At 40.4% G+C, this 25430-nt stretch overlaps 1 protein-coding gene across 1 annotated transcript in view; it reads left to right on the top strand.

Moving 5' to 3' along the window:
* Window positions 1–25430, top strand: part of Thada (THADA armadillo repeat containing) — a 310445-nt gene that overhangs the window by 234233 nt on the left and 50782 nt on the right. Inside the window, exon 31 of the mRNA XM_027934275.2 lies at window positions 5341–5435. Coding sequence (XP_027790076.2) covers window positions 5341–5435 — 95 coding nt within the window. The remainder of the gene's footprint in view (window positions 1–5340; window positions 5436–25430) is intronic.

The following is a 25430-nucleotide window of genomic DNA, read 5'->3' as shown; positions in this document are numbered from 1 at the left end:
ATTAATGAAATAGTGCTTACCCCTAGGACTTTGCTACACTGGTTTAATTTTCCTCTTTTTTCCCTTTCTCTTTCCCTACCTCCTTTCCTTTCTTCCTTCCTTTCTTATGCTGGTCACCACCCACTAGTTGATTTCATAACTAATTAAATGAATCATAACCTGCAGTTGGAAAAACACTATTCAGGACTCTAAGTTCCTTGAGGGCAGTGACTACTGTCCCTGAATCATTTTATCTTTGTATTGCCAAACTCTGGCACTATTCCTGGCTCTCAGTAGCTTCTTAATAAAAAGTTTTCTGAATGAATAGGCCCCAGTTTAAAAAGATCTGCAGCCACTGGGATTCCGGAAGGGACAGGAGAAGTGAATAATTTATCACAGACTTCCCAGGAGCTCCTGCTGCCCTCCAGACACTAGGGCCATTGTGGCCATGGCTGGGAGGCTTGCTCTCTGCCCTGCTTTCTGCTTCCCCCAACTTCCAGGAGAGAGGGCGGGACATTTAATGAAATGTAGAGACTTCCCAGGGCAAAATTATTCACCAAGTTCTTGGGTAGATATTTGTCAAGAGACAAATGTTAAAAAAAAAAAAAAAAAAACAGTGGAAGAAATCAAGATTCTTAAAAAGACCTTCGTTCCATTTTATGTATATAAACTTGGTCCTCATACCTGATTCCTCATACTCCTTCTAAAGCCACTAATATGCTGTTTTTCAGCCTGTCTGTTGGACCCTAACGCCTTCTGATTTTTTTCAGGCACTATAAATCTTCATTATACTATGCCCCATGCCAGGATTTTTCCATTTGGGGGTAGAGAAAAAAATCCCCAAGCCCACCAAAACCCTGTGGCTTGGTTTCCTGTCCAGCTGGCTTGCTGTTCTCGGGATTTTATTCCCATCATCAAAGTGGCTTGACAGACCAAGAACAAACCTCTGGCTCACCCTGAACTCACAGTGTACCATTTCCAAGTTAGAACAAACACCAAGTAATAGCAAGAGAAAAAAATTATTTTCCTGACATAGAAGCCAGTCCAGAGAAAACCCAACTCTGTGACTCCAGACAGTCCTGTTATCTGGAGGGTGGAGCCTTGAATGGGTGAGCAATAGGCCAAATTATTCTCTGGGCTACCCCGAAGTCATGGATGGACTCCACTGTACCCCAGATCCTCTGCTCCTGGGCTCGAGAGCAGCAGTTTTGTGAAGGAGCCTCTCATGGTCCTCTTGATCATAGCAGACTTGGCCTGAAGCCTCTCAGTCATGGAGCAGTCCCTGAGGCGTGCCACAAGGCTAGTGAGGTCGCCAGCATGTGCCAGACCTAGGAAAGATGCAGAACACTGCAGCCTGACAGGGGATTTTAAAGATTTTATTACTTTTATTTCTTCTATTCATTTAGGAAAAAAACATTTTTTAAATATTAACTAAAAATCTCATGGAAACCAGGCTCATCATCAAACTTGAAAGACAAACCAGTTTCCCACAAACTTTCCTTTATTCCATATTGCTCCACAGAAAAACATCCTGAGCAATAAGCTGACTGTGGAAGGCCACGTGGTGGCAGGCAGAAAATAACGACACCGAGGAGCACCCAATCAGTGTGAAGTAGCCCATCTTTTAGGAACTTAGCCTGCCCTGTTCTTGTTCCTGCCTGCTCAACACATTCTCTAGTCCACCCAGGCTGGTGTCCATCAGTCCCTGGACAAGCCAAACGCATTCCTTCCCACATCGGTTGCCCCTTTTCAAAATGCTCTTCTTTATCAACTTTGTCAATCTAAATTCTTCCCATCATACACTGCTCAATTGGAATTATATCTTCATAAGCCCTTTCCATTAAGTAGACAAAATTCTCAGGCCAGAAATTATCTCTTGTGTCTCCTAATCACAGCCAGCTCAAAGCTGAATGCACAGGAGGCATTCCACCTGCTCTCTGGAGCCATGTTTTTAGCCCTGTGTGAGGTGTCTGGTGGCTCACCATTTCTCTGTCCCAGGACCAGCCCTCTGCTTTTTGGTTTTATTCCCTGAGTGGCCCTTTCTTTGGAGGGGAAGTTCTCAGCTGTTAAAACGTGGCTGTATAACCAATGTGATCCTGCAATCTGTACACATGGAAAAATAAGAATTCATACCCCATTTGGATCAAATGTATGATATGTCAAGATCATTGTAATGTTTTGAGCAACTACTTAAAAAAAAAAAAAAAAAAAAAAACACACAGTGGAAGGCCCAGTAATGGGAATGATATCATCAAAGAAGTTTCTAGTAGATGGTGGGCTTTCCATAATGGGTGGGAGAGTGACAGCAAGAGGTTATGATTGAAAAGCCTGGGGAACTAGAGAGAGATAAAAGGAAGAGGCAGAATTGGAAAAAAAAAATTGGGGGGGGTCTCATTTTATTAGGCTAAGGTGCCTCCTCCCTGTCAATGGGAGTGCTCACAGGCACATCAGGCATGTTCCCATCATCTTGGAGGGACACTGGGAAGTTGTAGGGTGTGGCCTTGTTGATCATGATGGCATACTTGGTGTAGGGGCTGAGTGGGGGCAGAATTCAGAGAGACTTCCAATGGCGAAGGACACAACCACGGCTCCTTGGCCCAGGCTTTCTTCAGAAAGGCAGCGAATTTCACAGCCATCTTGTTCCTAAGAATTGGAAAACTGAAAAGAAAAAAAAAAAGAAAGAAAAGATAGAAGTTGCAAATAGTTTTTAAGTGGAACTATAAAGTACTAGAAGACAATATGGGCATTAGAAATTTTTATATACCTGGGCATGGTGGTGCACACCTGTAATCCCAGCAACTTGGGATGCTGAGACAGGAGAATCACAAGTTAAATGGCAGACTCAGCAATTTAGTGAGGCCCTGTCTCAAAATAAAAAATTAAAAGGGCTAGGGATGTAACTCAGTGGTAAAGTGGCCCTGGCTTCACTCCCCAGTACCAAGAAAAAAAAATTATCTATATAAATGTGTGTGTGTGCGCGCGCGTGCGTGTGTGTGTAAATATCAGAGAAAAATTGTACTTTATAATCATAACAAAACTCAGAAGACATAAAAATATTAATATGTTTGACACATAAAACAATACTTCTTAATTGGTAAAGAAATTATAAAAACATGACAAACTATAAAAACCATATGTGACAAGTGTGCAGATTTCCTTCATATGCAAAAAGCTCCTACAAATCATTACAGGAAAAAATAGCAATGAAGGATTTGAACATAAGTCACAGAAAAGAAAGTTCAAATATCCTTTTTTTTTGGTGGTGCTAAGGATTGAACCCAGAGCCTCATTCGTGCTAGGTGAGTGCTCTACTGCTGAGCCACAATCCCAGCCCTCAAATATCCTTTTTTTGAAAGCATTTGAAGAGAGAACTGGGGACTGGCTCAGTGGTAGAACACTTGCCTAACATGTGTCAGGTCCTGGGTTCAGTACCCAGCACCACAAAAAGCATATGAAGACCAGGCATGGCAGTACACATCTGTAATCCTAGCTACTCAGAAGGCTGAATCAGGAGGATCCCAAATTCAAGGACAACCTGGGCAACTTAATGAGACCTTGTCTCAAAATAAAAAGAAAAGGACTGGGTGGGGGTATAATTCAGTGGTAGAGCACTTGCCTAGCATGCATGAGCCCCTGAGTTCAATCCCCAATACAACAAAAGAAAGAAAGGGAGGGGGAAAGAAGTATATAAAGAGGTAGTCAACATCACCCTTAATGAAATTCCAATTCAAAACAAAGAGAAATTGTTTTTTACTTATCATCTTGGCAAAGGTCATAAAGTTTAATAATGGACTGTGCTAGCCAGATTGTGGGAAAATTGGAACTCTTAGACACTGTTGGCAAACATGTAAATTGGTACAGCCTCTTTAGAAAACATATTACTAAAGTCAGTGAAAAACTTAAATGTGCAGATACCTCAATTCAGCAGTTTCTAGGAAATTTTCCTGTGAGGATATATCCGTATGCACAAAACTATTGAACAAATATATTTGTTACAACACTGTATTCAGTAGAAGATTATCTTAGTCTGAATTCTGTCAAAAAGGGACAGATAAGTTCATGAAATGGAGTATTTACTGCCATTAAGAAAATGAGGCAAATCTTTATGTCCCTAATAGGATGGTGTCCAAAGCATATTAATGAAAAACAGTAATGCTCAGAACTTAGTATGTAGTAAACCACCGTTTATGTAAAGATAAACAAGTGGGTTATAAATGAATAGAAGGTGCCTGGAAGGATCAGCCAGTAAGTAATAACAGTGGTTTCCTAAGGGAAACAGACTGTGGGCAGAGGAGAGAGTCATGGAAGAGGGACTGGATTTTCACTGCATGCCCTTTTGTACTATTTGAATTTTTTTTTTTTTTGTACTGTGTACATGTGTTACCTATTTTTTAAAACTAAGTTTTAAAAATAGCTAATCATAGGTATTTAGGCCAGACCTGAGGTGTCATGTAAACTAGCAGTTTGGGGAGGTAGGAGTCAGTAAGCCAGCAGATACTGTACATGGACAAGTCATTGGGGCTCAGGTAGGGCAGGCAGGTCAGCAACAAAGAGCCCACCTGATCATTTTGCTTCAGGCCTTCATGTCAGAATATACACCAGCTCCAGGATGTGGGCAGGTAAGAATAGAGGTGGGAATAAGCTTTAGAGTAATGGTAAAACTGTTAATTTACAGGGAATGAGAAGGTTGGGTTTAGGAAATCCACTAACTGATGCCAATTTTGGTGTCATCACACAAGTGGCAGACCTAGTGATATCTACTATTTTCACCACCTTTGCCAGATCATTAGCACACCGAAGAGAGTTTGGCCCCTTCCTTGATCACTATAACTTGGAGCCAGGGCTCTTCAAGCACTGTACTCAAAAAAAAGTTCCTTTGGGAGGCTAAGACAGAAGGATCACAAGTTCCAGGCCAGCCTAGGCAACTTAGTGAGACGAGACCCTGTCTGAAAATAAAAACTAAAAAGTGCTGGAGATGTAGCTCAGTGGTAGAGGAGTACCACACTCACACTCAAACAACAGAGGGATGATACAATATCTCTCCTGCCCCATCTCATTTTCAACGAACTAGGTTAGGATCTTGGGTTTTGCTTGATTTCCACTTATTTTGTTTGGAACCAGAGCATAGCATTTTATGTTTTTGGTCCACACACAGCCCCAGCCTCCACCGTATGCTCTTGGACTCTCACTGAATTGCTCATTTGCTTACCTCGTGTTGTCGTCCATCTTATTTTAAGCATTTGCCATGACTGCCTAAGCCTCCTGATGCGCCTGAGAGAAAACACCCATTTTCTTATTCCTGTGACTCAGGCCTCAGGGAGAGAAAAATATCAATTTATTTTCTGTTCTTTACCTTTCTAGGCAAAATCCATGTTTGGTGACCAGAGCTGTATATATTGACATTATCTTGCTGTTGACATACTGCCTCGACAAAGCCATAAAGGGCAACCAGCCAGGTATGATTCATAGTTATATCATTTTGGAATGGTCACAGGTCTTTGAAATGTGGGTAGGGTTTGAGTAGCTCCACCACACACTCCCACCTACTTCAATAAGACCAACCATCCGTCAGAATTCAACCCAGTGCCATATGGCTCCCTCCTAGAAGTTTCTCAAGGAAACTTGTCCTTGTTTACTTGGAAGTTTGCTGTTAAATATCTTCTATTTGGTCATTCAGAGAAGAGTATGAACTCTACTCAGATACCCTCTGTGTTTCGCAGACCTTGACTTTTTCCTGTTTTATGCATTTTCTTTGAAAGGTCATCCTTTTCAATGACTTGTTTGCTCTGTTCCATGCTGTGGAGATAAGCGAGCTGGCTCATTTGATGCTGGAGCCAGAACATTTGCGTTCCTGTCTCGAGTGTACCCTTACACACTGGTGCATGTCACAGTTGCTGCCTCAAGCTTTGAAATCCTCTGTGATTTTAGGTCATGTGTGTTTCTGGGCATGTGCTCCAGACCCACATGCAACTGTTCTATTTTAATCACAATTCACAAAGTGTTTTTTTTTTTTTTTTTTTTAAGGGAGAAGGGCAATTCCAAATAAATTTTTTTTGATGTGTTTATATAAGAGGCTACAGGAAGTGCTGTACATGAGTTCCAGGCCACAGACTGAAACTGATTTTCATCAACACAAACTGGAATGCAGGGTAATGAGCCTGCAACTGGTTAAAATCAGCCTCTTCTAATTGATTAGGCCTGTCTAAAGGGGGCTTCGATTACAAAGTAAGTTTCTGAGTACAAGCAGGCCAGGCCTTTCCTCTGTTACATTGAGTCTGTCAGTGATTTGTTGTCTTCAGTAAATACATTCAGGCTGTCAAAGTCCAGCTCTGTCCATATGGAGCCCTGTTCCCAAATTCAAACCAATTTAAAATGCTTTATAGGGGGTTTGGAGTGGGAGTGTGAAACCACCTCACGCAGATCCATGTATGTTAGCTCACAAAGCCCCTTTGGCCATACAGAGGTAATAAGAACACACTAGACTTTCCTCAGCTGCACTTCCCTGCATAGGGGCAGTTGTTGTATCTATTCAGTAACATAGGATTATATAATTTTATAGCTATAAAACAATCCCGGTTGATCTGGGCATGGTGAATACACCTGTAATCCCATAGTGAGACTCCATCTAAAAAACAAAACAAAGAAACAAAAAAAACAGTCTTGGTTTATGCCTCTTGTCCCAGCATAGTTATGAATAGTGTCCCCATTTTATTCTTGAGTGGGTCCAGGTTTGCATAATAAATTATAGGTTACCCTAGCTATAAGAGATTATTGCATCCACTTGTACACTTGAGTTAGCTGCGGTCCATAGATTATAAAGAGATTATACAGCTGTTACCAAGTAAGGTGTTTCTATATTTCAGGTCCAAATTTCATGTAGCTTTATAATACATATCTGTTTACATAGCTAAAGGACCTGCTTACAAATCTATCCAGTGGGATCCTGGCAGAGTCATGTAGTTGACTGTATCATTAGTTGATTTGAACTGAGTTTTTGTTGGCTCATTTAGCACCTTATTCCTATCTAGAAGAGGGAACCTTTGAGTGTTATAAAATACCTTCCCATCCTTTCCTGATAAGCTGGGCTCCATGGGGATGACTTTGGCTTTTATTTACATATATGTAAAAAAAAAATATATATATATATATATATTTGTAGATGGACACAATACCTTTATTTTATTTATTTATTTGTATATGGTGCTGAGTATTGAACCTAGTGCCTCATACCTGCCAGGCAGGTGCTCTACCACTGAGCTATATCCCAACCCCAAATTTGGCTTTTTTAAATTGTTCTTTCCTCCAAACTCTTAACCTTATTTGAAGTTTATTCCCAGTTAAATGTGATCACAAATGGTCTTTCATTCCTCAGCAGCATTGAGCTTGCAGGCACACGCTGCTCCTCTTAGTGTCCTTATTTGCAGAATAAGTTGTGACGGGAATGGGCACTTGGACCCTGACTCTAGGTGACAGCCACAGTTCTGAATGTGCTCCGTACTTTTCCATAAAGCAACCACTAGCCACACGTGGCGCTTGAGTGCTTGAGATGCAGCTGGTCCAAACTGAGGTGTTCTGTAAGTACAAAGTACACTCCAGATTTCCAAGGCCAAGTGTGAAAAAAGTGTAAAATTTATCAATAATTTTTATATTGACTAGATATTAGACATCAGATTAAAATTTTAAAATTTAAGCCTCACCATGAGTCCTGAGGAATGGAATCAGCCATCTGTGGACTGAGACCTCTGAAACTGTGAGCCCTCAAATATACATTTCCTCCTATTTAAAAAAAAAAACACATATATATATGTATGTATTATCAAAATTAGTTTCACCTGTTTCTTGTACTTTTGAAATGTGATTACTACTAGAATGAAAAGAATAAGGAAAACAAAACTATTATTAAAATATGTGAATTTCACTTTGTCAAATGGAAAGATGTGAAAAGTTGTTAATAACTTATCACAGAAACCAAAATGTCACATTAAAGTAATATTATTGATGAAGGAAAACGTGGCTACTATAAATTTTCAGATTACATATATGGCTTACACTATATTGAATTGGACAGCACTGGACTTTGGGAATTGCCCTCATAAACCACAGGATAAGTGTGCATGTAGCTATATCTACCTATATGAATGTGTGTATTCATGGGATGCATCCACACAAATAGTAGTAGTAAGTTTTCATCCTTTGAGTTTGGGCTAGATTTTTAAACTAACTAAATGTCAAGTAAGTCAGTGATTAAGATGGATAGCACTCCTTGGGATAAAAATAAGCTGTGACCTTAAAGTAGTGAAATCTGTTCTTGTATGTCTCATAAATTGTTTCCAAAGGCAGTTTGAGCAGTAGATAAGTATCTCCCCAAATCAATGATCACTTGTCTGGATGTGTAGATTTTAGTATGCTTTCAAAATAATGTCATGGTATTAAGCTCCTTGGAAGAATGGACCATGTCCTATAGTCTTTGTTACCCAACCAAGCACATAGTAAGCCCTCACTGAATATGTTTGTTAGTAACTGATTGGGTAAAATGCAATTTTGCTCAGTTTTTAGGATAGTACAGTTATTATTAAGTTACAAGTCTTGATTTAAACTCATGCATCAATCATATATGACTTTATTTTCTGAATTCAAATGAGATAATTAATTTTGTGTGCATGTTTATAAATCATATATAGATCTACCTCCACAGAGTAGGAAGCATACACACAGACTCTGAAGCCGGATCCCTAGGTTTGAATCCCAGATCTGCCATTTATTTTTTGACCTTTTTGAACTTCTTTAAGACACTTTGTCTCCATTGTAAATGGGGATAATAATAGAATCTGTATCTTAGGGTGGTTTTCAACTATATGCATAAACCCTTATGTACAAATGAGCTTTGCATGGCACTGAGTAAGTGCACAATAAAAATAGCTACTCTTATTATTATTTATCATTAGCTGGAAACCGTGTGTATAATAGAGTCCCCTGCAGCCTGGCAAAACTGTGTTCAACCCTCACCTTTATAGTTCTCCTCATAGTTTAAGCATCTTCAGGAAAGAAGAAATGCTTGCACACCTGGCATAGATTGTCTGGAATCCTCTTGATTAGGGATGCCCTTGCCCCTCAAACTGATCTAGAAAAAGATCTTTTTTTTTCTTGTTTGTTTATTTTTTCACTCATGAGATATGCTAGCTAGCATCAAACATATGTTGAGCACCTGTCTGGACTAGAGAGGAATATGTCTTGTGCTTTTAAATAAACACAGTAAGGGATTATAGATGCTGTTCAAGAAGCATGTGTGGGATACATTTGAGGCACTAAAGCAAAAGGTCATTTCTCCTTGGGAGGAGAAGAATGGCTGTTAGAGAAGAAATTGGTTGAGTGGATTTTGATGATGATAAGCAGGGATTCACCAGATGAGCAAGGAGCAGGTGGGTATTATTGATGGTAGGGAGCATGGCCAGAGGGCATAGATCACCACAGCCTTCAAAGAACTAGGACAGGGTGTCTGAGTGCTAGGTTCAATGCCAGGCAAGAGAGATTAGAGGTGAGGCTAGGGAGGCAGAAAATCACTCCTGGAGGGCCCCACAGGACACAGTCTAAGGGGCTTGGAGTTGACTCTGTAGACTAAGGAGATTACTGAAGGATATAAAACAAAAAGTTAGATCATGTGGTTTTTAAGACAAGGTGGTGGCATTTCATTCTCCACCCTCATCCTATAGCTTCTTGCACTCTAACTGAAAATTCATTCACCAACTATTGGGGAGATTTGCCCAGTCTTTGTGATAACCAGTATGGGGGGCTTGGGAGGTGGGACATGGAGAGTGGAGGACTAGACCAGAAGGAAAGGCAGTACAGTGCTAAAAGCAGTTGTTTAGAATGGTGGGATTCTAGCTGGGCAGCATGGTGGCGCATGCCTGTTATCCCAGTGTCTCATGAGCCCGAGGTAGAAGGATCATAGGTTCATGGCTAGCCTAACTTAGTGAGGCCCTAAGCAACTTAGTGGGAATCCTGTCTCAAGGTAAAAAATAAAAAGGGCTGGGGATGTAGCTCAGTGGTAAAGCACCCCTGGGTTCAATCCCCAGTACCCACCCCTCTCAAAATAGGTGGGATTATAGAGGACTTCCTCCTATTTTCTATTTTCATAACTTTATGCAATAATTCTGTTTCACGTGTGTGTGTGTGTGTGTGTGTGTGTGTGTGTGTACACATTTAGATGTTAGGTATTTAAATATGAATCTAGAAGGGACTAGTTATTCTCAAAGAAATGAAGTAATAATTGCAGGGAAACTGTTTTCATGAAGGAGAATCTGCCCATAGCCTCTCACACCTTAATCTGAAAGTGACCTTAGAAGGCTATTCCTACCTCAAAAGTGTCTCAGAACCACATTGAAGGCTGGGGGCATAAACATTGAAAAACACAGTGAAGGGAAAAGGCAAGGAAGATAATTAGAAAAGCTCACAATAATGATGTGTTTTGTGTAATTCAAACTTTTATCTTAGTACTTCCCAGTCATTTGAGGTTTCCTCAGCCATTAACTAGGTTTTGAAAAGTCCAAATGTGGGGGTTTGTTTGGAGTTTAAAAGTGATTTAAACCCACAAGGACTTTCTGTCCCCTGTATTCTTTTTCCTCTTCTGCATCCAGCTGTCACCAGTATATATCAGTTTCCTGCAGGAAGGAAAATTATAGTCTCCAATTGGAGTTGGGGAATGAGGGAGAAAAAGTCCACCACAGGACGCTCGGGCTGGGTTACAGGCCTGAGCAGGGACTGGAAACAGAGAGCTTTCATTCTAATTTTAAATCCATCTTAAGTTATTTGCTCCCAGATCGGAAATTTTCCATTGAAATATCTACCTACTAAAATACCCTCTGAGACTTGACTAAATATTTACCTCTTTTACTCTGAGAGATGGACTTTCTGTTTCTATCTATGCCCATACCCTTAAATTTGAGTTTTTCATAGCTATTTTCATAGCTATTTACCAAGTATTTAAACAAATGTTATACCGACTTACACTTTCAGACTTTCATTTGAAACTCTCTGGATGAGTTTATGAGTGGGTTGTTTTTTTTCCTCCAAGGCTCCAAACTTTAAGCAACCTGGTTCTTTTATAATTATATGCATATGTGACACACTGAAATATGAATCTTGAAGAGGATTTGTTAATCCAAAAGAAATGAAGAAATGACATAACAATTTCATAGAAATGTTTTACTAACCTTGCAAGGTGGCCCACACAACTCAGGAGACTGAAGCAGGAGGCTGATGCAGGAGGATCACAAATTTGAAACCAGCCTGGGAAACTTAGTGAGACCCTGTCTCAAAATAAAATTAAAAAGAGCTGGGGATGTATTATAGTAGTAGAGCACCCCTGGATTCAATCCCTAGTATCCTCCCTCAAAAAAAAAAAATTTTTTTTAACTGGAAAAAGATTTGCATTATACAAGGAAACTCCCCCCCATCCCTCCTCCCCACTGGGGATTAAATCCAGGGGCATTTTAGCACCGAGCTACCTCCCCAGTCTTCAAAAACATTTTTTTAAAGTTATTTTGAGGACGAATCTCTCTAAGTTGGCATGGTTTCCTCGAACTTGTGATCCCTCCTGCCTCAGTCTCCCTGATAGTTGAGATTGCAGGTATGTACCCCATACTGGCAGGAAACACTGTTTTCAACATCAGCCTCCTTGAAGGAGTTGATAATAATGGCCAGCATTCTTTGAGCCAAGCACCACCAGTTCAACATATGTCACATATTTATGTGCATTAATGAAGAGTAGGGGGTACTAGTGTTCCTTCATTTTGGACATTCTGAGGCAGAGAGAACTCTGTCACATGAGTACTAAGGTGGCAGAGCTTGAGCTCTCCAAGTATGCCACATCAGGAAAGACCAGTCACTCTCCTCAGGGATCCAGCTTTCCAGGCTTCTGCCCCTGCCATAGAAGCCCCAAGCCTCAGGGAGGGATCCCCTTTACAGGAGTTTATAAATCATGGGGCCTTTCCTGCCTGCGTTTGTTCCCCATCCCCAGGGTGTGTAGAATAATACGAAAGCATAGCTGGGACTGGAGTATGTTACTAGAAAGAGAATACTCGCTGCTCCGGGCAGCCACCTGCCCTTTTTCCTTTTGATTGTAGACCTACGGCCACTACACAAAACACTTCCCAGGACCAGGCTGCTGGGGACTGGTTTTGTGGTTTCTTTGTTAGTTGGGATTTATAGTTCAGATCCCATCACTCTGCCAAGTGCAATAAACATTTTGTTTTAACTGGAATGTAACTTTTATTATTATTATTATTTTTTCTCTAAATGCCTTAAAAGTGACCAGCTTGAGAGTGAAGTCAGAATCCCTAAATAGTCTAAACGCCAAGTCAGTGTGCTTTGTAGATCAGGAGAAGATTAGAAGATAGGCTTTCACTTCTTACTGCTTGTATTTATATAATGGAAGTTGGGTAACATAATCCCTCCCACAGGCCAGCTTAGATGTTGCTCATGGTTAAATGGTTAAATCTGTGAGAAGTATTCAACAATGCCTTGTATTTGTACTGCCTAGAACATGAATAATATATGTGTGACATGAATAAATGTAAGGTCAGTGATTTTTATGACATATTAACTTCCTTTACTTAAGTTCTTGGGAAATAGAGCCGAACAATTACAGAGAATAAAAACATTGGCAACTTACAAACACCTGCTTTGATTATTTGGTCTAATTAGGTTAAATTTAACCAATTCCATCTGAACAAATTGAAAACAATTCTTATCTGTTCTTCAGTCATGCACTTTTATCAGTGTTGAATGCAGATGTGTTTAATATGACACAGTTGGTGTGATTCTTTCAGCTCTGGGTGGGAGATAGAAAGGAATTGAGAACATATTTTTGAGAGTCTTCTTGAGGGGGAACTAGGGTTGTGGCTCAGTGGTAGAGCACTTGCCTAGCATGTGTGAGGCACTGGGTTCAATCCTCAGAACCACATAAAAAATAAGTAAATAAAATAAAGGTATTGTGTTCATCTACAATTAAAAAATATTTTTTAAAAAAAGAAGAGTCTTCTGGGAACTTAAATTTCTGGGCCTGTAGCCATGAAATTTTCAGAAAAGAAAAAAAAAAAAAAAGCTTTGTTGTCAATAAATTACTTGGTTTTCTCCAAAACATTGGGACTGTCCATCTAAACTATTACTTCTGTCAAAAAGTGTCTTACCCAAGGAACAGTGAGCTCTTAAAATAAGCAGATGATTCCTGGCTATCTTTTGGAAGTTCAAATAATATAGGGTGTTATTAGCTTGCTAGGTAATGTAGTGTTTGTTGCTTGTTAATTCTAGACCTGATGATGCAGGATACGTAGGCTGTCAATTCTTGGAATTTTAGAGATCATTTAATCACATGTAGATGGAAACTCAAGCAATTAATTGACTTCCTCAAGGTCACACCGTTGTTTAGTGAAAAAGCTGAGCTTTCTTGACTCTTGGTCCAACTGCCCATTTCAGTGATTCAAGTTAAGGAACTCATAGTATCTTGGACTTAGTGTCTGTATCGGTGACAGAACCATGTCCTGAAACCTTATTTCCACTCCAGCAAGGGTCTCAGAACATTTGTGATTTCAGTGTTTCTGAATGTCCCTTCCTCTACCCACTCTAGCCCCTCATCAAAGATAATCTGAAACTAGTTGCCCATGCCATGTAGTTTTTGAAAGTCCATTGTAAACATTTTGAATAAATGGAATCATAGCTTTGTGGCCTTTCATGTCTGGGTTCTTTCACATAACACTGTTTTCAAGATTCAGCCATGGTGTCGTATGAACCAGCACTTGATTCTTTTTTTGACTGAATAATATTCCGTTGTATAGATGTCACTTTTTGTTATTGGAATGCTGGGGAGTGAGCCCAAAGCCTCATTCCCACATGCTAGGCAAGTGCTCTACCACTGAGCTACATATCCTCAGCTCTAGATATCACATGTTGTTTATCCATTGCATCAGTTGATGGATATTTGGGGGCTATTATAAATAATCCTGCTGTGAATGTTCATGGGCAAATTTTTGTAGAAACCTGTGCTTTCGGTTCTTTTTGATACTTATCTGGAAGTGCAATTGTTGAGTCAAATGCCAACTCTTAATTTCAACTTGTTAAGGAATTGCTAAATTGGCTCCAAAGAGACTGCACTGTCTTGCATGCCTACTAGCAACATGTGAAGAAAGTGGATCTCATTGTGCTTTTCTTTGCATTTTCCTAATGATTAGTGATATTGAACATCTTTTCTAATGTTAACTATTAATTTTTAGAGAAATGTCCATTCAGGTCCTTTGCCCATTTTTTAATTGGTCTTGTCTTTTTTATTCTTGAATTATAAAAGTTCTTAGTGTGTTCTAATTTTAATCCGTTATAAACTACACAATTTGCAAATATTTTCTCTTGTTATGTGAGTTGTCTTGCCTTTTTTTTTTTTTTTTTTTTCTTCTTCTTTTGTGTGTGTGGGAGATACTGGGGATTGAAGCCAGGGACATTTTACCATTGAGCCACATCCCCAATCCTTGTTATTTGTATTCTGAGACAGGGACTCTCTAAATTACCCATGCTATCCTGAAACTTGAAGCCGTCCTGCCTTAGCCTCCTGAGTCATTGGGAATTACAGATGTGTGTCACCACGCCCAGATGTATCTCAAAAATTTTTAAATAAATTTTTAAATTGAGACCTACTGGCTTCAATCCCCAGTATGCTCTGGGATTATAGGTATGCACTACCATGCTGGTTTGTTATTTTCCTTTTTTTGGGGGGGGGGGGGGAGGGAGTACCAAAGATCGACCCAGAGGTGCTTAACCATTGAGCTATATCCCCAGCCCTTTTTATTTTTTGCTAAGTTGCTTTAGCCTCGCTAAATTGCTGAGGCTGGCTTTCAACTTCCTCCTGCCTCAGCCTCCCAATTGCTGGGATTTCAGGTGTGCACCACCATGCCCAGCTTGTCACTTTTCTTGATAATGTTCTTTGATGGCAAAAGGTTTTGGTTGTAATGAAATTCATTGTATTTGTTTTTTTCTTTTGTTGCTGTGCATTTGATGTCATATTTAAGAAACTATTGCCCAATCCAAAATCATGAAGGTTTATACCCATGTTTTCTTCTAAAAAGTTTTAGCTCCTAGGTCTATGATCTGTTTTGAAGTGTTTTTGTTTTGTGTTTGTTTTTGTTTGTGGTCTAGAGGATTGAACTCAGGACCTCGTACATGTTAGATAAAGTACTATACCACTAAACTACCTCCCCAGACCTTTTTATTTTTTATTTTGAGACAGAGACTCACTAAATTCCCAAGATTGGCCTTAAACTTGTGATTCCCCTGCCTCAGCCTCCTGAGAAGCTGGGATTATAGACACGTGTCACTGCACACCCTGTAGGTTAGTTTTTATATTTGGTATGAGAGGTAGGTCCATCCACATCCTTTGCATGTGACTGTTCATTTGTCCCAGCACTCTGTGTTCAGAAGACTATTCTTTTCCCATTAAGTTGTCTTGGCACCTTGTCAAAAAATTGATTAACCATAAATTATGTGTTTATTTCTAGATTCTTTTTTTATTAGTTGTTGATGAATTTTAAAATTTTATTTATTTATTGGTATGTGGTGCTGAGAATCAAACTCATTCTTCATACATGCTAGGCAAGCACTCTACACTGAGCTGCAATCCCAGCCCTGTTTCTAGATTCTTAATTCTGTTTCATTGATCTATATGTCTGTGCATATGCCAGGACCACACTGTCTTGATTACCATTGTTTTGTAGTAACTTTTGAAATAAGTATAAGTTCTTCAGCTTTGTTCTTTTTGGTACTGGGGATTGAACTCAGGGGCACTCAACCACTGAGCCACATAACCAGCCCTGTTTTATATTTTATTTAGAGAGAGGGTCTCACTGAGCTGCTTAGCACCTTGCCTTTGTTGAGGCTGTCTTTGAACTCACTATCCTCCATCTCAGCCTCAAGCTGCTGGGATTACAGGTGTGCACCACCACACCTGGCTGAATTCCTTGAATAGGGATTGTGTTAACTGTGTAGATCAATTTGAGGAGTATTGACATCATAACAAAATTGTGTTTTCAGGTCCATGATCTCAGGATGTCTACTTATTTAAAAGTCTCCTTTATTTCTTTCAATGATGTTTTATAGATTTTAGTATATACATCATGCCCATCTTTTATTTATAGATCCTTTATTCTATGTCCTTATAGAGCTGGTTTATTAGCTTTAATAGTATTTTGTTTTGTTTTGTTTTTTGTTTTTTATAGACCCCTTAGAGTCCCTTTCTATATTTGGAATCATGTCATTTGCAATAGAGATAATTTTTACTTTTTCCTTTCCTATCTGGATGGTTTTAAATTTATTTTTCTTGCCTAATTGCTCAGACTGAAATCTCCAGTACAGTGTTAAATAGAACTGGCAAAAGCAGACATCCTTGTCTTGTTCCTGCTCTTAGAGAGAGAACTTTCAATCTTTCGCCATTAGGTATGTTAGCAATGGGTTTTTCTTAGATGCCTTTATCAGGTTCTATTTCTAGATTGTTGAGGGGTTTGTTTTTTTTTTTTTTTTTTGTCATGAAAGGGTGTTGAATTTGAATAAGTGCTCTTCTATGTCTATTGAGGTGATCATGTGATTTTTGTCCTTCATTCTGTTCATGTGGCATGAATCATTGGCATTTTAATTGCCGAATAGTATTTCATCGTATGTTTAGTTTACTTATACTGATTTGCTAGTTGATGGACGTTTGGGTTATTTCTGTTTTTGGAAATTTTCAATAATGCAGCTCTGAATAGTCACATAGAAGCCTTTGATCAGACATTTAAATTTCTCTTGAGTAAAAAACTAAGAAGGTAATTACTGGGTCATATGGTAAGAATACATCAGTGTTGTTAGAAACTGCCAAAATGTTTAGCAAAAGCACTTTTCACTTTGCATTTGCACCAGCAATGAACCAGAAGTCCAATTGTTCCACCTTCTCTCCTAGACTTATCCCTCTTGTTTTGGCTATTCTACTGGGTACATAGTGATGTTGCATGATTTTAAGTTGCACTTGCGTAATAACTAATTATGTTAAGCATCTTTCATGTGCCATACTTGTCTACATATATCTATTTTTGGTTAAATATCTATTTGAATCTTTTGTATTTCCCTCCTGCCTGCCCCAGTATTGGGTATCGAACCCAGGGGTACTCTGCCACTGAGCTACATCCCCAGCCTTTTTTTTTCTTTGAGACGGGATCTAACTAAATTGCCCAGGCTGAACTCAAACTTCTTAAGAACCTACTGCTTCAGCCTTCACTAGGATTACACACATGTACCACCATGCCAAACTAGTTCTCTTTTAAACTGAGTTGTTTATTATTGAGTTGTAGGAGTTCTTTACTCACATAAATATTTTGCAAATACATTTCACCTGTCTTGAGCTTGCCTTTTCATTTTCTAAACAGTATCTTTTGAAGATCAGACATTTTTAATTTTGAAATCCAATTGATTTTTTTTTGTGTATGTATTTGCTGTTTTGTGTGTCCTAAGTTAATGAGTCTTTCTGAGCCTATTCCCAAAGTCACAAAGATGTTGTCTCATGATTTCTTCTAAAGTTCTGTAGTTTTAGATTTTACATTTAGATTTTCTGATCTACCTCAAGTTAATATTCATGTTGTCATGAGATATGCTTGAAGCCCCCCCCCCGCCCCCGCCGCCCCGTTTGGCATATAGATATTGAGTTGTTCCAGCACCATTATTTCTTTGAATAATCTTCTGTCCAATTCCCACTTTCCTCTCTTTCACAGATTTCATTCATAAAAATTAGGTAACTTTTTTCTTTTCTCTCTCTCTCTGTCTCTCTTTGTTTTGTTTTGGTACTGAGGATTGAACCAAGGGGAGCTTTACCACTGAGCTACATCCCCAGCTCTTTTTATTTTGAGAGATAAGCTCTCACTAAATTGCTGAGCCTGGTCTTGAACTAGCACCCCTCCTGCCTCAGCCTGGATTATAGGCATGTACCTGGCTTAAATTAGGTAACTTATCTGTTCTACAGATCAGTGATGCCCTGGTTTCTTTTTGTTCTTTTTAAAAATCTGTGTTTCATTTTGATAATTCTATTTCTTTATCTCCAAATTCACTTTTCTTTTGCATTGTCTAATGTGCTGCTAATTTCATCCAGTGTATTATTATTTCAGATTTTGTACATCTCTAGATGTCTGATTTATGTCCTTTTATATCTCCTATATTTCTCTTCATGTTTAGTTTTCTCTAGATTCTTCACCAGGTGTAGCATATTCATAATAGCTGTTTCCATGTCCTTGTTTCTTTTTCTTTTTTTAAAGAGAGAGTGAGAGAGAGAGAGAATTTTTTTTTTTTAATATTTATTTTTTAGTTTTCGGCGGACACAACTTCTTTGTTTGTATGTGGTGCTGAGGATTGAACCCAGGACGCACGCATGCCAGGCGAGTGCGCTATCACTTGAGCTACATCCCCAGACCCGTGTCCTTGTTTCTAATTGCATCATCATTGTTATTTCTGGGTGGGTCATTTCTTTTTGTTAATTTTTCTCCAAGTTATGGATCCTGTTTTTCTACTTCTTTGCACACTGGTAATATATTATTAAATGTCAGTATTAATTTAATTTTATGTTTTTATATATTGGATTTTGTTTTAAGACTTTAAAGTGTTGGTCTTGTTTTGGCCCACAGTTACTTAGGATCTGTTGGCACCATCCAACAGATGGTTTTGTTAGGTGGGTTCAGTCTTTATAGGAGGCTTTTAAAATCCGTTAATAAGATAAGACCCTATTAAATTCTCTACCTGATGCCCCATGTATTACAAGTTCTGTACTTTGGGTCAGAGAACCAAACTATAGTGACCCTAGCTGTGTGAGCTTCAGGAATTTTCCAGCCCACTGCTTTCTTCTTCTTTCCCCAGCCTTAAGGAGTTTCACTCCAAGCATGTATAGCAGCTGAAAGAGTCCAGGGGCTTCTTGCTCTGCAGATGTCCAGATGTCCAGGGTCCCCTTAATCACCAATTCCAGCTGTCTCTTCCCAAATTCTGATTTGTTGTCATTTCATCATTTCAACTGAACTGGACCTTGGGCTCTGGGTTCCTCCTCTCTATGCCTCTCTGCAGTAGGCTGGGACAGTTGTAAGGCTTGTGTTTGTTTTTTCTCTCAAGGATCTTCAGTCCTACACCGCTCATGTCCGGTTTTCTAATTGTTTATATTAGAAGGCAATTCCTGTAATGGTTAATCCTTCATGAGCAGAGCACAAATTACTTCCACTACCTTGTTTGGGAAATTCAAGAGCATGGCACCAACATCTGCTTGGCATCTGGGAGGGCCTTCTTGCAATATCATCACATACAAGGGCATCACATGGTGAGACCCAGCCTCCTGACTCAGGCCTCTCCTTGCTTTATCAGGTCTTCTCCTTATAAAGCCACTGTTCCATTGGGTTAGGGAGGGCCTCAGTAGCCTCCCGAAGACCCCCACCTCCAAATACCATGGTCACATTAAATTTCTCCCCTCTTAATAACTCATAACGAGGATTCAGTTTCACCATGAGCTTTGGTTGGGACATTCAAATCATAGTACTGGGTACACTTACCAGACTCACCTCCATTGCTCACTGTGCAGAATTTATTTAACTCCTCTCTTCTAACAAGTCCAGCCAGATTCTACTGTATCTTGCCATCTGTAATTGCACCCTGCCCATCACCCCTGTTGAATGTTGGTTTGCAGTCCAGCAGTGCCAGAAGCCACTTCCTTCTTAGATTCTGTTTCTCAAGTATAGACCCCAGAGCCCAGATGCACTCCCAGAATTGTCAACTGTAGCAGTGGCAAGGGACTGAGATGAGTGGTCCTACCTCTTTTAATATTAGGTGGAATAAGGAAGATTTCAAAGAAATCCTTTCCGCCAGCTGGAGGCCTTCCTGTTAGTTTCATGCTACATCTGATTGTCTGAGGGTGTCAAAGAAAGTCTAGTCTTGTGGGCAAGAAGTTAAATTAAATAGGGAGGTGGGCATGGTGGGGAAATTTTTTTATATCTAGTCCTGCCCTTCAGAGCAAGTCACTAAAAGAAATAGAAGCTGTATAATGCTGAGAAGTAACTTTATGTCTATGTTTTTGGATGGTCATGTGTTTCTCCACAATATTTCCTGACTTCCCTCTTATTTGAGCAAAGGCCAAGACAGGGTGGTGCGTAGAGGCAAAAAGTAAAAAATGTTGGTCCTTCCCAGTGCGTGATGAGCTCATCTTTAGCCTCCCCAAATCTTTTCAGAACTCTTGATCACCATCTCCCAAGCCAAAAGGGCTGTGCTTTTATTTTATGGAGTGAAAAGATAGTCTTCAAATAATATTTTCAGATGCATGTTCTCCTTCAGCAGATAAGGAATCCAGTGCTTGAAAATACACGCCTTTGAGATTATTCCAGCAGCTGGGCGAAGAGGGAGTGTTTTCAAAGGGGTGTGTGCAGGGGCCACACCTGTGTAAGCCACAGTGAAGGGGTTCAGAGAACTAGAAACAAAAGTAGACAACAAATAAACAACCAGGATCTGTTCCAGGGGAGACAATGGTGTGAATCCTCTACCAGGTCCTTCTGCATGTTTGTAACTGGAAGGGCCCTTGGGGTCAGGATTACAGTTTACTGGGAGGGGCAGAGGATTAAATAGAAGAATGGAATTTCCCTTCGATAAGGAGAGGCCAAGATTTATTAAATCAGTTAGTTTTTTTGTTGTTGTTGTAGTTCCTATGGTTTCCTCTTGTCCTCAGATAATTTTTTTTTTTTTGCTAAGAAGTTGCATAATAAGTCATTAACATTCACAAAGAGGACAAATTATCAGCTGTGATTATTTTTAGAACCAGTGTATCAACCATTTCAGATAAGAACTTTTTGCTGGATCTGATTACAGATCTCTATGACCAGAGCTGCAATTCTTTGAAATAGAAAAATCGGGCCTTCCCGCTTCAAGGGAAATCTGCTTTGGATTTGTCTCACCCCCACTTTCTCAATGAGGGCGGGTGTGCTGGTAGAGAGAGAACAGGAAACTTGGGAACAATTGTCTGAAAAGTTTTCTTGACCTACTGGCATCAGAGAATCAGAGTCTTGACAGTATTTGAAGGACAGAATTCATGTGTTTGCTGGTTGGTCCTTTTGAGGCAGAGGGAACAGCATGTTCAAGGTCAGACAGATTTAAAGCTCAGTGGCAGGTGAATGGCATCATCAATATCATTGTCATTTGCACAGTATCCTCATAAGTGACTTATTTCATAGCTGTGGAACCGTTTTTTGTATTTGGCTGGCCTTTGCAATCCTGTGGAGGATTCTTTCTCATTCATAGATATGGATTGCTGCTAATCAGTACGATAAGTTTGCTGATTCCCAGGGCTTTTGTCCCTCCACCCCTAGCCTAGCCCCCTAGTCATCTTTGCTGGGACCAAGAAAATGTCACTCTGGACCCCGACACTTTTTCTTCTTGCCCTTTTTATTTTGGCCAGTTCAGTGCAAGACTGCTGGGCTGTCTTGGTGAGTGATGTATCAGCGAAGATCAGGCACTGTATACCGTACAGGGGCTCTGCGCATGAGCACTAGATGAAGGGGTTGATTTGTGATTAGGGGCCATGGTGTATTAGACCTAGAATTACACACACTGAGTGTGGCAAGGAGTTTGTACTGAGCAGCTCAGATGATCTCAGATGGTCTGAGGTAAAGCCTCCTGTAGTGTGTGTGGTCCCTGCACCAGCAGCATCAGCATAACAAGAGAATTTGTTAGAAAATGTGATGGTGGGGGCGGGTGTCTTTCCCCAGAGTTACTGAATCAGAAACGGTGGGGATGAACAGGTAAAATTCAAGAACCTCTGGTCTGAGATGACGACACAGCCACTCTCTGGGACATTGCTAAGATGTGAATGCCAGAGGAAATTGTCCTTTTTCTTCTAACTGGTGTTTCTCTTCCCACTTCTCCTTTCCCCTCCCCTCACTCTCTCATTAAATCCACCTAAATTAAACCGCTGTAATGGGTAACTCCACTGTATCCATAATTATGAGGTGATATGGCCTTGAACATTTAGCGAGGCCCTAAGCAACTTAGCAAGACCCTGTCTCAAAATAAAAAAGGACTGAGGATGTGGCTTAGTGATTAAGCATTCCTGGGTTCAGTCCCCAGTACCAAAAAACCGGGGTAAGGGAACAGGGTTGAATTTCTGTGGTAGAGTACTTGCCTAATATGCGTGAGGACCTGGGTTCCATCCACAGTACTATAAAACAAAACAAAAAAGAATTGTCCTTTATGATGATACTGTATTCCATTTCCTGCTTTGGAGGTAAGATAGCTTTTCTTTAGTGAAAGTATATAGTGGGTTTTAAAATCCTTACTTTGCAAAATAAAATGTTGGCATCTTATCCATGTCTGCCACATTATTTGTGACATTTTATTGGGAATTATTTCTCCAGTGAACCAGGACATAACACAGTAGGAGGTATTGTCCGTCCATGTGAATCCAGCCATTGAGCCATTCCCTTGAAGGCCAGAAATATACTTGCTCTAGGAAAGAGGGGAAAAAAAATTCCAAAAATGAAATCAGATTGGATGTTTAGAATCAGTCACACATACTTGGGTGACTGAGATGACTGCACTGGTGGGAACATGAAAAGACTTTCCCAACAGGGAGGTCTGAAAACAGCTCCAACCAGGATGGCTTTGCAAGAAACATCCTAACTTAGGAAAAATACAGTGGGGCCAGTCAAGAGGAACTTGCTGCTTTCAGTGGAACCCTTGGCTCCCCAAGAAAGAAGGAACCCAAAGCATTCAAAGCTGAGATTATAAGTGGAAAAGTTACAGTTTAGAAATGACTCTCTGCTAGAGAAGAAGGCTGCTAAACTTCAGACTGAGGAACTAATGTCATTTCTTTGTGTTCTGCAGACAAAAGGCACTCATAGGAACAAAAATAAGTACCATCTGTTATCTAGACTTTGAACTGTATTTGATATGGCAGAGGCAAACATTGCTTCACCAGGGAGAAATCCTGGCTGTGAAACCACTAGTTGAGTCTACCTGTAGAGTCACTGAACAGTAACTGTTGCTTTTAGTCCCAGCTACACACTAGAATGACCTACATTGCATCAAAACCAGACTTGCAGCTAGGCATGGGGGCACATGGCACAGGAGACTGAGGCAGGAGGATCTCAAGTTCAAAGCCAGCCTCAGCAACTGCTTCAAAATTAGAAAGAAAAAGGACTAGGGATGTGGCTCAGTGGGTAAATGCCTCTGGGTTTAATCTCTAGTACAAAAAAAAAAAAAAAAAAAAAAAAAAACCAGACTTGTGTTCTCACCCTAGAGATATGATTAAGTGTCCCCCATCATAAGTACTCTTCTAAAGCCCTTGGATGGAGTTAATGTGCTCCCCAGGCTGAGAGCCACTACACAAGAACAGAGCAAGACTTCTTTTGTCAGTCACTGCAGCTGTTCATGGTGAAATGTTGGGCATTTCTACCTCCAGCCTCCTGGCCACCTAGAGACCCCACACTGCATACTGTGGTATGGTGGGCATGGTTCTGGGGTACCCCACCAGAGCAGAGCCTGGTTTTTCTAGTTCATGACACTTCTAGGACTTCAGAGAGAACCTAGTGAGCAACGTCCCCACGGCTGCCTGTGGCCAGCCACTCTCTATGGTCCTTGTTCATTCCTTCTAATGTCTTTTTTGCTTGCTTTGGATTTTTTGTTTTGTTTTTTGGTGGCACAAGGCACTGAACCCAATGGTGCTTTAGTATGGCACTACACCGCCAACCCTATTTATTTATTTTGAAACAAATTCTCACTAAGTTTCTGAGGCTCGCCTCAGACTTGTGATCCTCCTGCCTCAGCCACCTGAGTCACTGGGATTACAGGCGTGTGCCACCACGCCCGCCTCATTCTTCTACAGTCTTGGTGACTGTCCCTCCTTTGGCGTTTTTATTAGTGGGAAAAAACAGTGCTTGGTGAAATTCTAGTTCTTCTGTACTGTGAGAGATGGGGCTGAAATCAGCAGTGCTCTGCTTGGAACCACAACCCCATGCTCACCATGAACCCACCAACCGCCCCCCCCCCCCCCAGGAGTGTGGTACCCAGCTTGGGTGGAAACCAGAACCTTTTGCCAGCTTCTTAAAGTGACAGTTGTCTCACCCAACTGAATCAGAATGTACAAGAGTGGGATTCAGGACTGTGTGGTTGAGGCAGCAGTTTGTAAAATACCTGGGGCAGCAGATATTTTTTGAACACTTTAGAAATGCATGTTCCCAGTGGGGCATGGTAGCGCACACCTGTAATTCCAGCTACTTGGGAGGCTGAAGCAGAAGGATCACAAATTCAAAGCTAGACTCAGAAACTTAGCAAGACCTTGTCTGTTTTTGTTTTTGTTTTGTTTTGTTTAAGATGAGGCACGGAAGGCTGGGGCTGTAGTTCAGTGGTAGAGCACTTGCTCTTGGTTCAATCCTCTGCCTCAAACCAAAAAAAAGAAAGAAATGTGTGTTCTCAGCCCCACCCTCGACCTCCTAAGTGAGAGAACTCTGGGCAAAGGCCAGGCTGTCTGGTTTAATAGGTCCTCTGGGGATTCCAGTGCACACTCAAGTTTGAGAAGCTCTGCTCTCGGGCATCTCTTTGGGTCAGAGTGTTGCACAACAGAGAATATTTTTTCTAAGCCACAGCTTGGAGAAAGTGCCCAAATGAATGTTGTTTGATAATTTTTCTACCCTGCAGTTCGGGACTAACCTCTCCTGCTGCTCCTCTGTTGACACATAATTCCTCAGAACCCTTTGGAAGGTCTCCCTGGGTCTGTTCTCTCCCAACTCTCCCAGGAGCAGTTGTCCTTTGCTCTCCCAGCCAGGCACCCAGCAGCCTTCAGGGCCTATCTGAAATTTCCTTCCTGAAAGCCCTGCTTTTTATTTTTTTATTTTTTTGTACTGGGAATTGAACCCAGGAGCATTTTACCACTAAGCCACATCCCCAGTCCTTTTTTTAATTTTGAGACAGGGACTTGGTTATCAAATGCTGAGACTGGCCTCAAACTTGCTGTCCTCCTGCCTCAGCCTCCCAAGTAGCTGGGATTATAGGCTTATACCATCACACCCAACCCTGAAAGCCCTTTTTAAAACTTTCCAATAGAAATTAAGTGCCCATTGTATTCATTTAGGTCTTTCTCATAGTTTTTGTATTCACTTTACATAACAAGGCTTTTTGTGATCTTTAACCTGTTTCCTCATAGGAATGAGAGAGAATAATAGGTAAATAGTAATGAGAATAATAGCTAGAAGTGTGGCACACACCTGTAATCCCAGCAATTTGGGAAACTGAAACAGGAAGATTCCAAGTTCAAGACCAGCCTCAGCAACTTAGTGAGATCCTGTCTCAAAATAAAAACTAAAAAGGGCTGGGGATGTAGCTTAATGGCAAAGTACCCCTGGGTTCAATCTCTAGTACCAAAAAAAAAAAAAAAGAAG

This window comes from Marmota flaviventris, chromosome 14, assembly GCF_047511675.1.
Source record: "Marmota flaviventris isolate mMarFla1 chromosome 14, mMarFla1.hap1, whole genome shotgun sequence".
Taxonomy (NCBI): domain Eukaryota; kingdom Metazoa; phylum Chordata; class Mammalia; order Rodentia; family Sciuridae; genus Marmota; species Marmota flaviventris.
The sequence above is the reverse complement of the archived record's forward strand: the minus strand, read 5'-3'. Positions and strand labels throughout refer to the sequence as shown.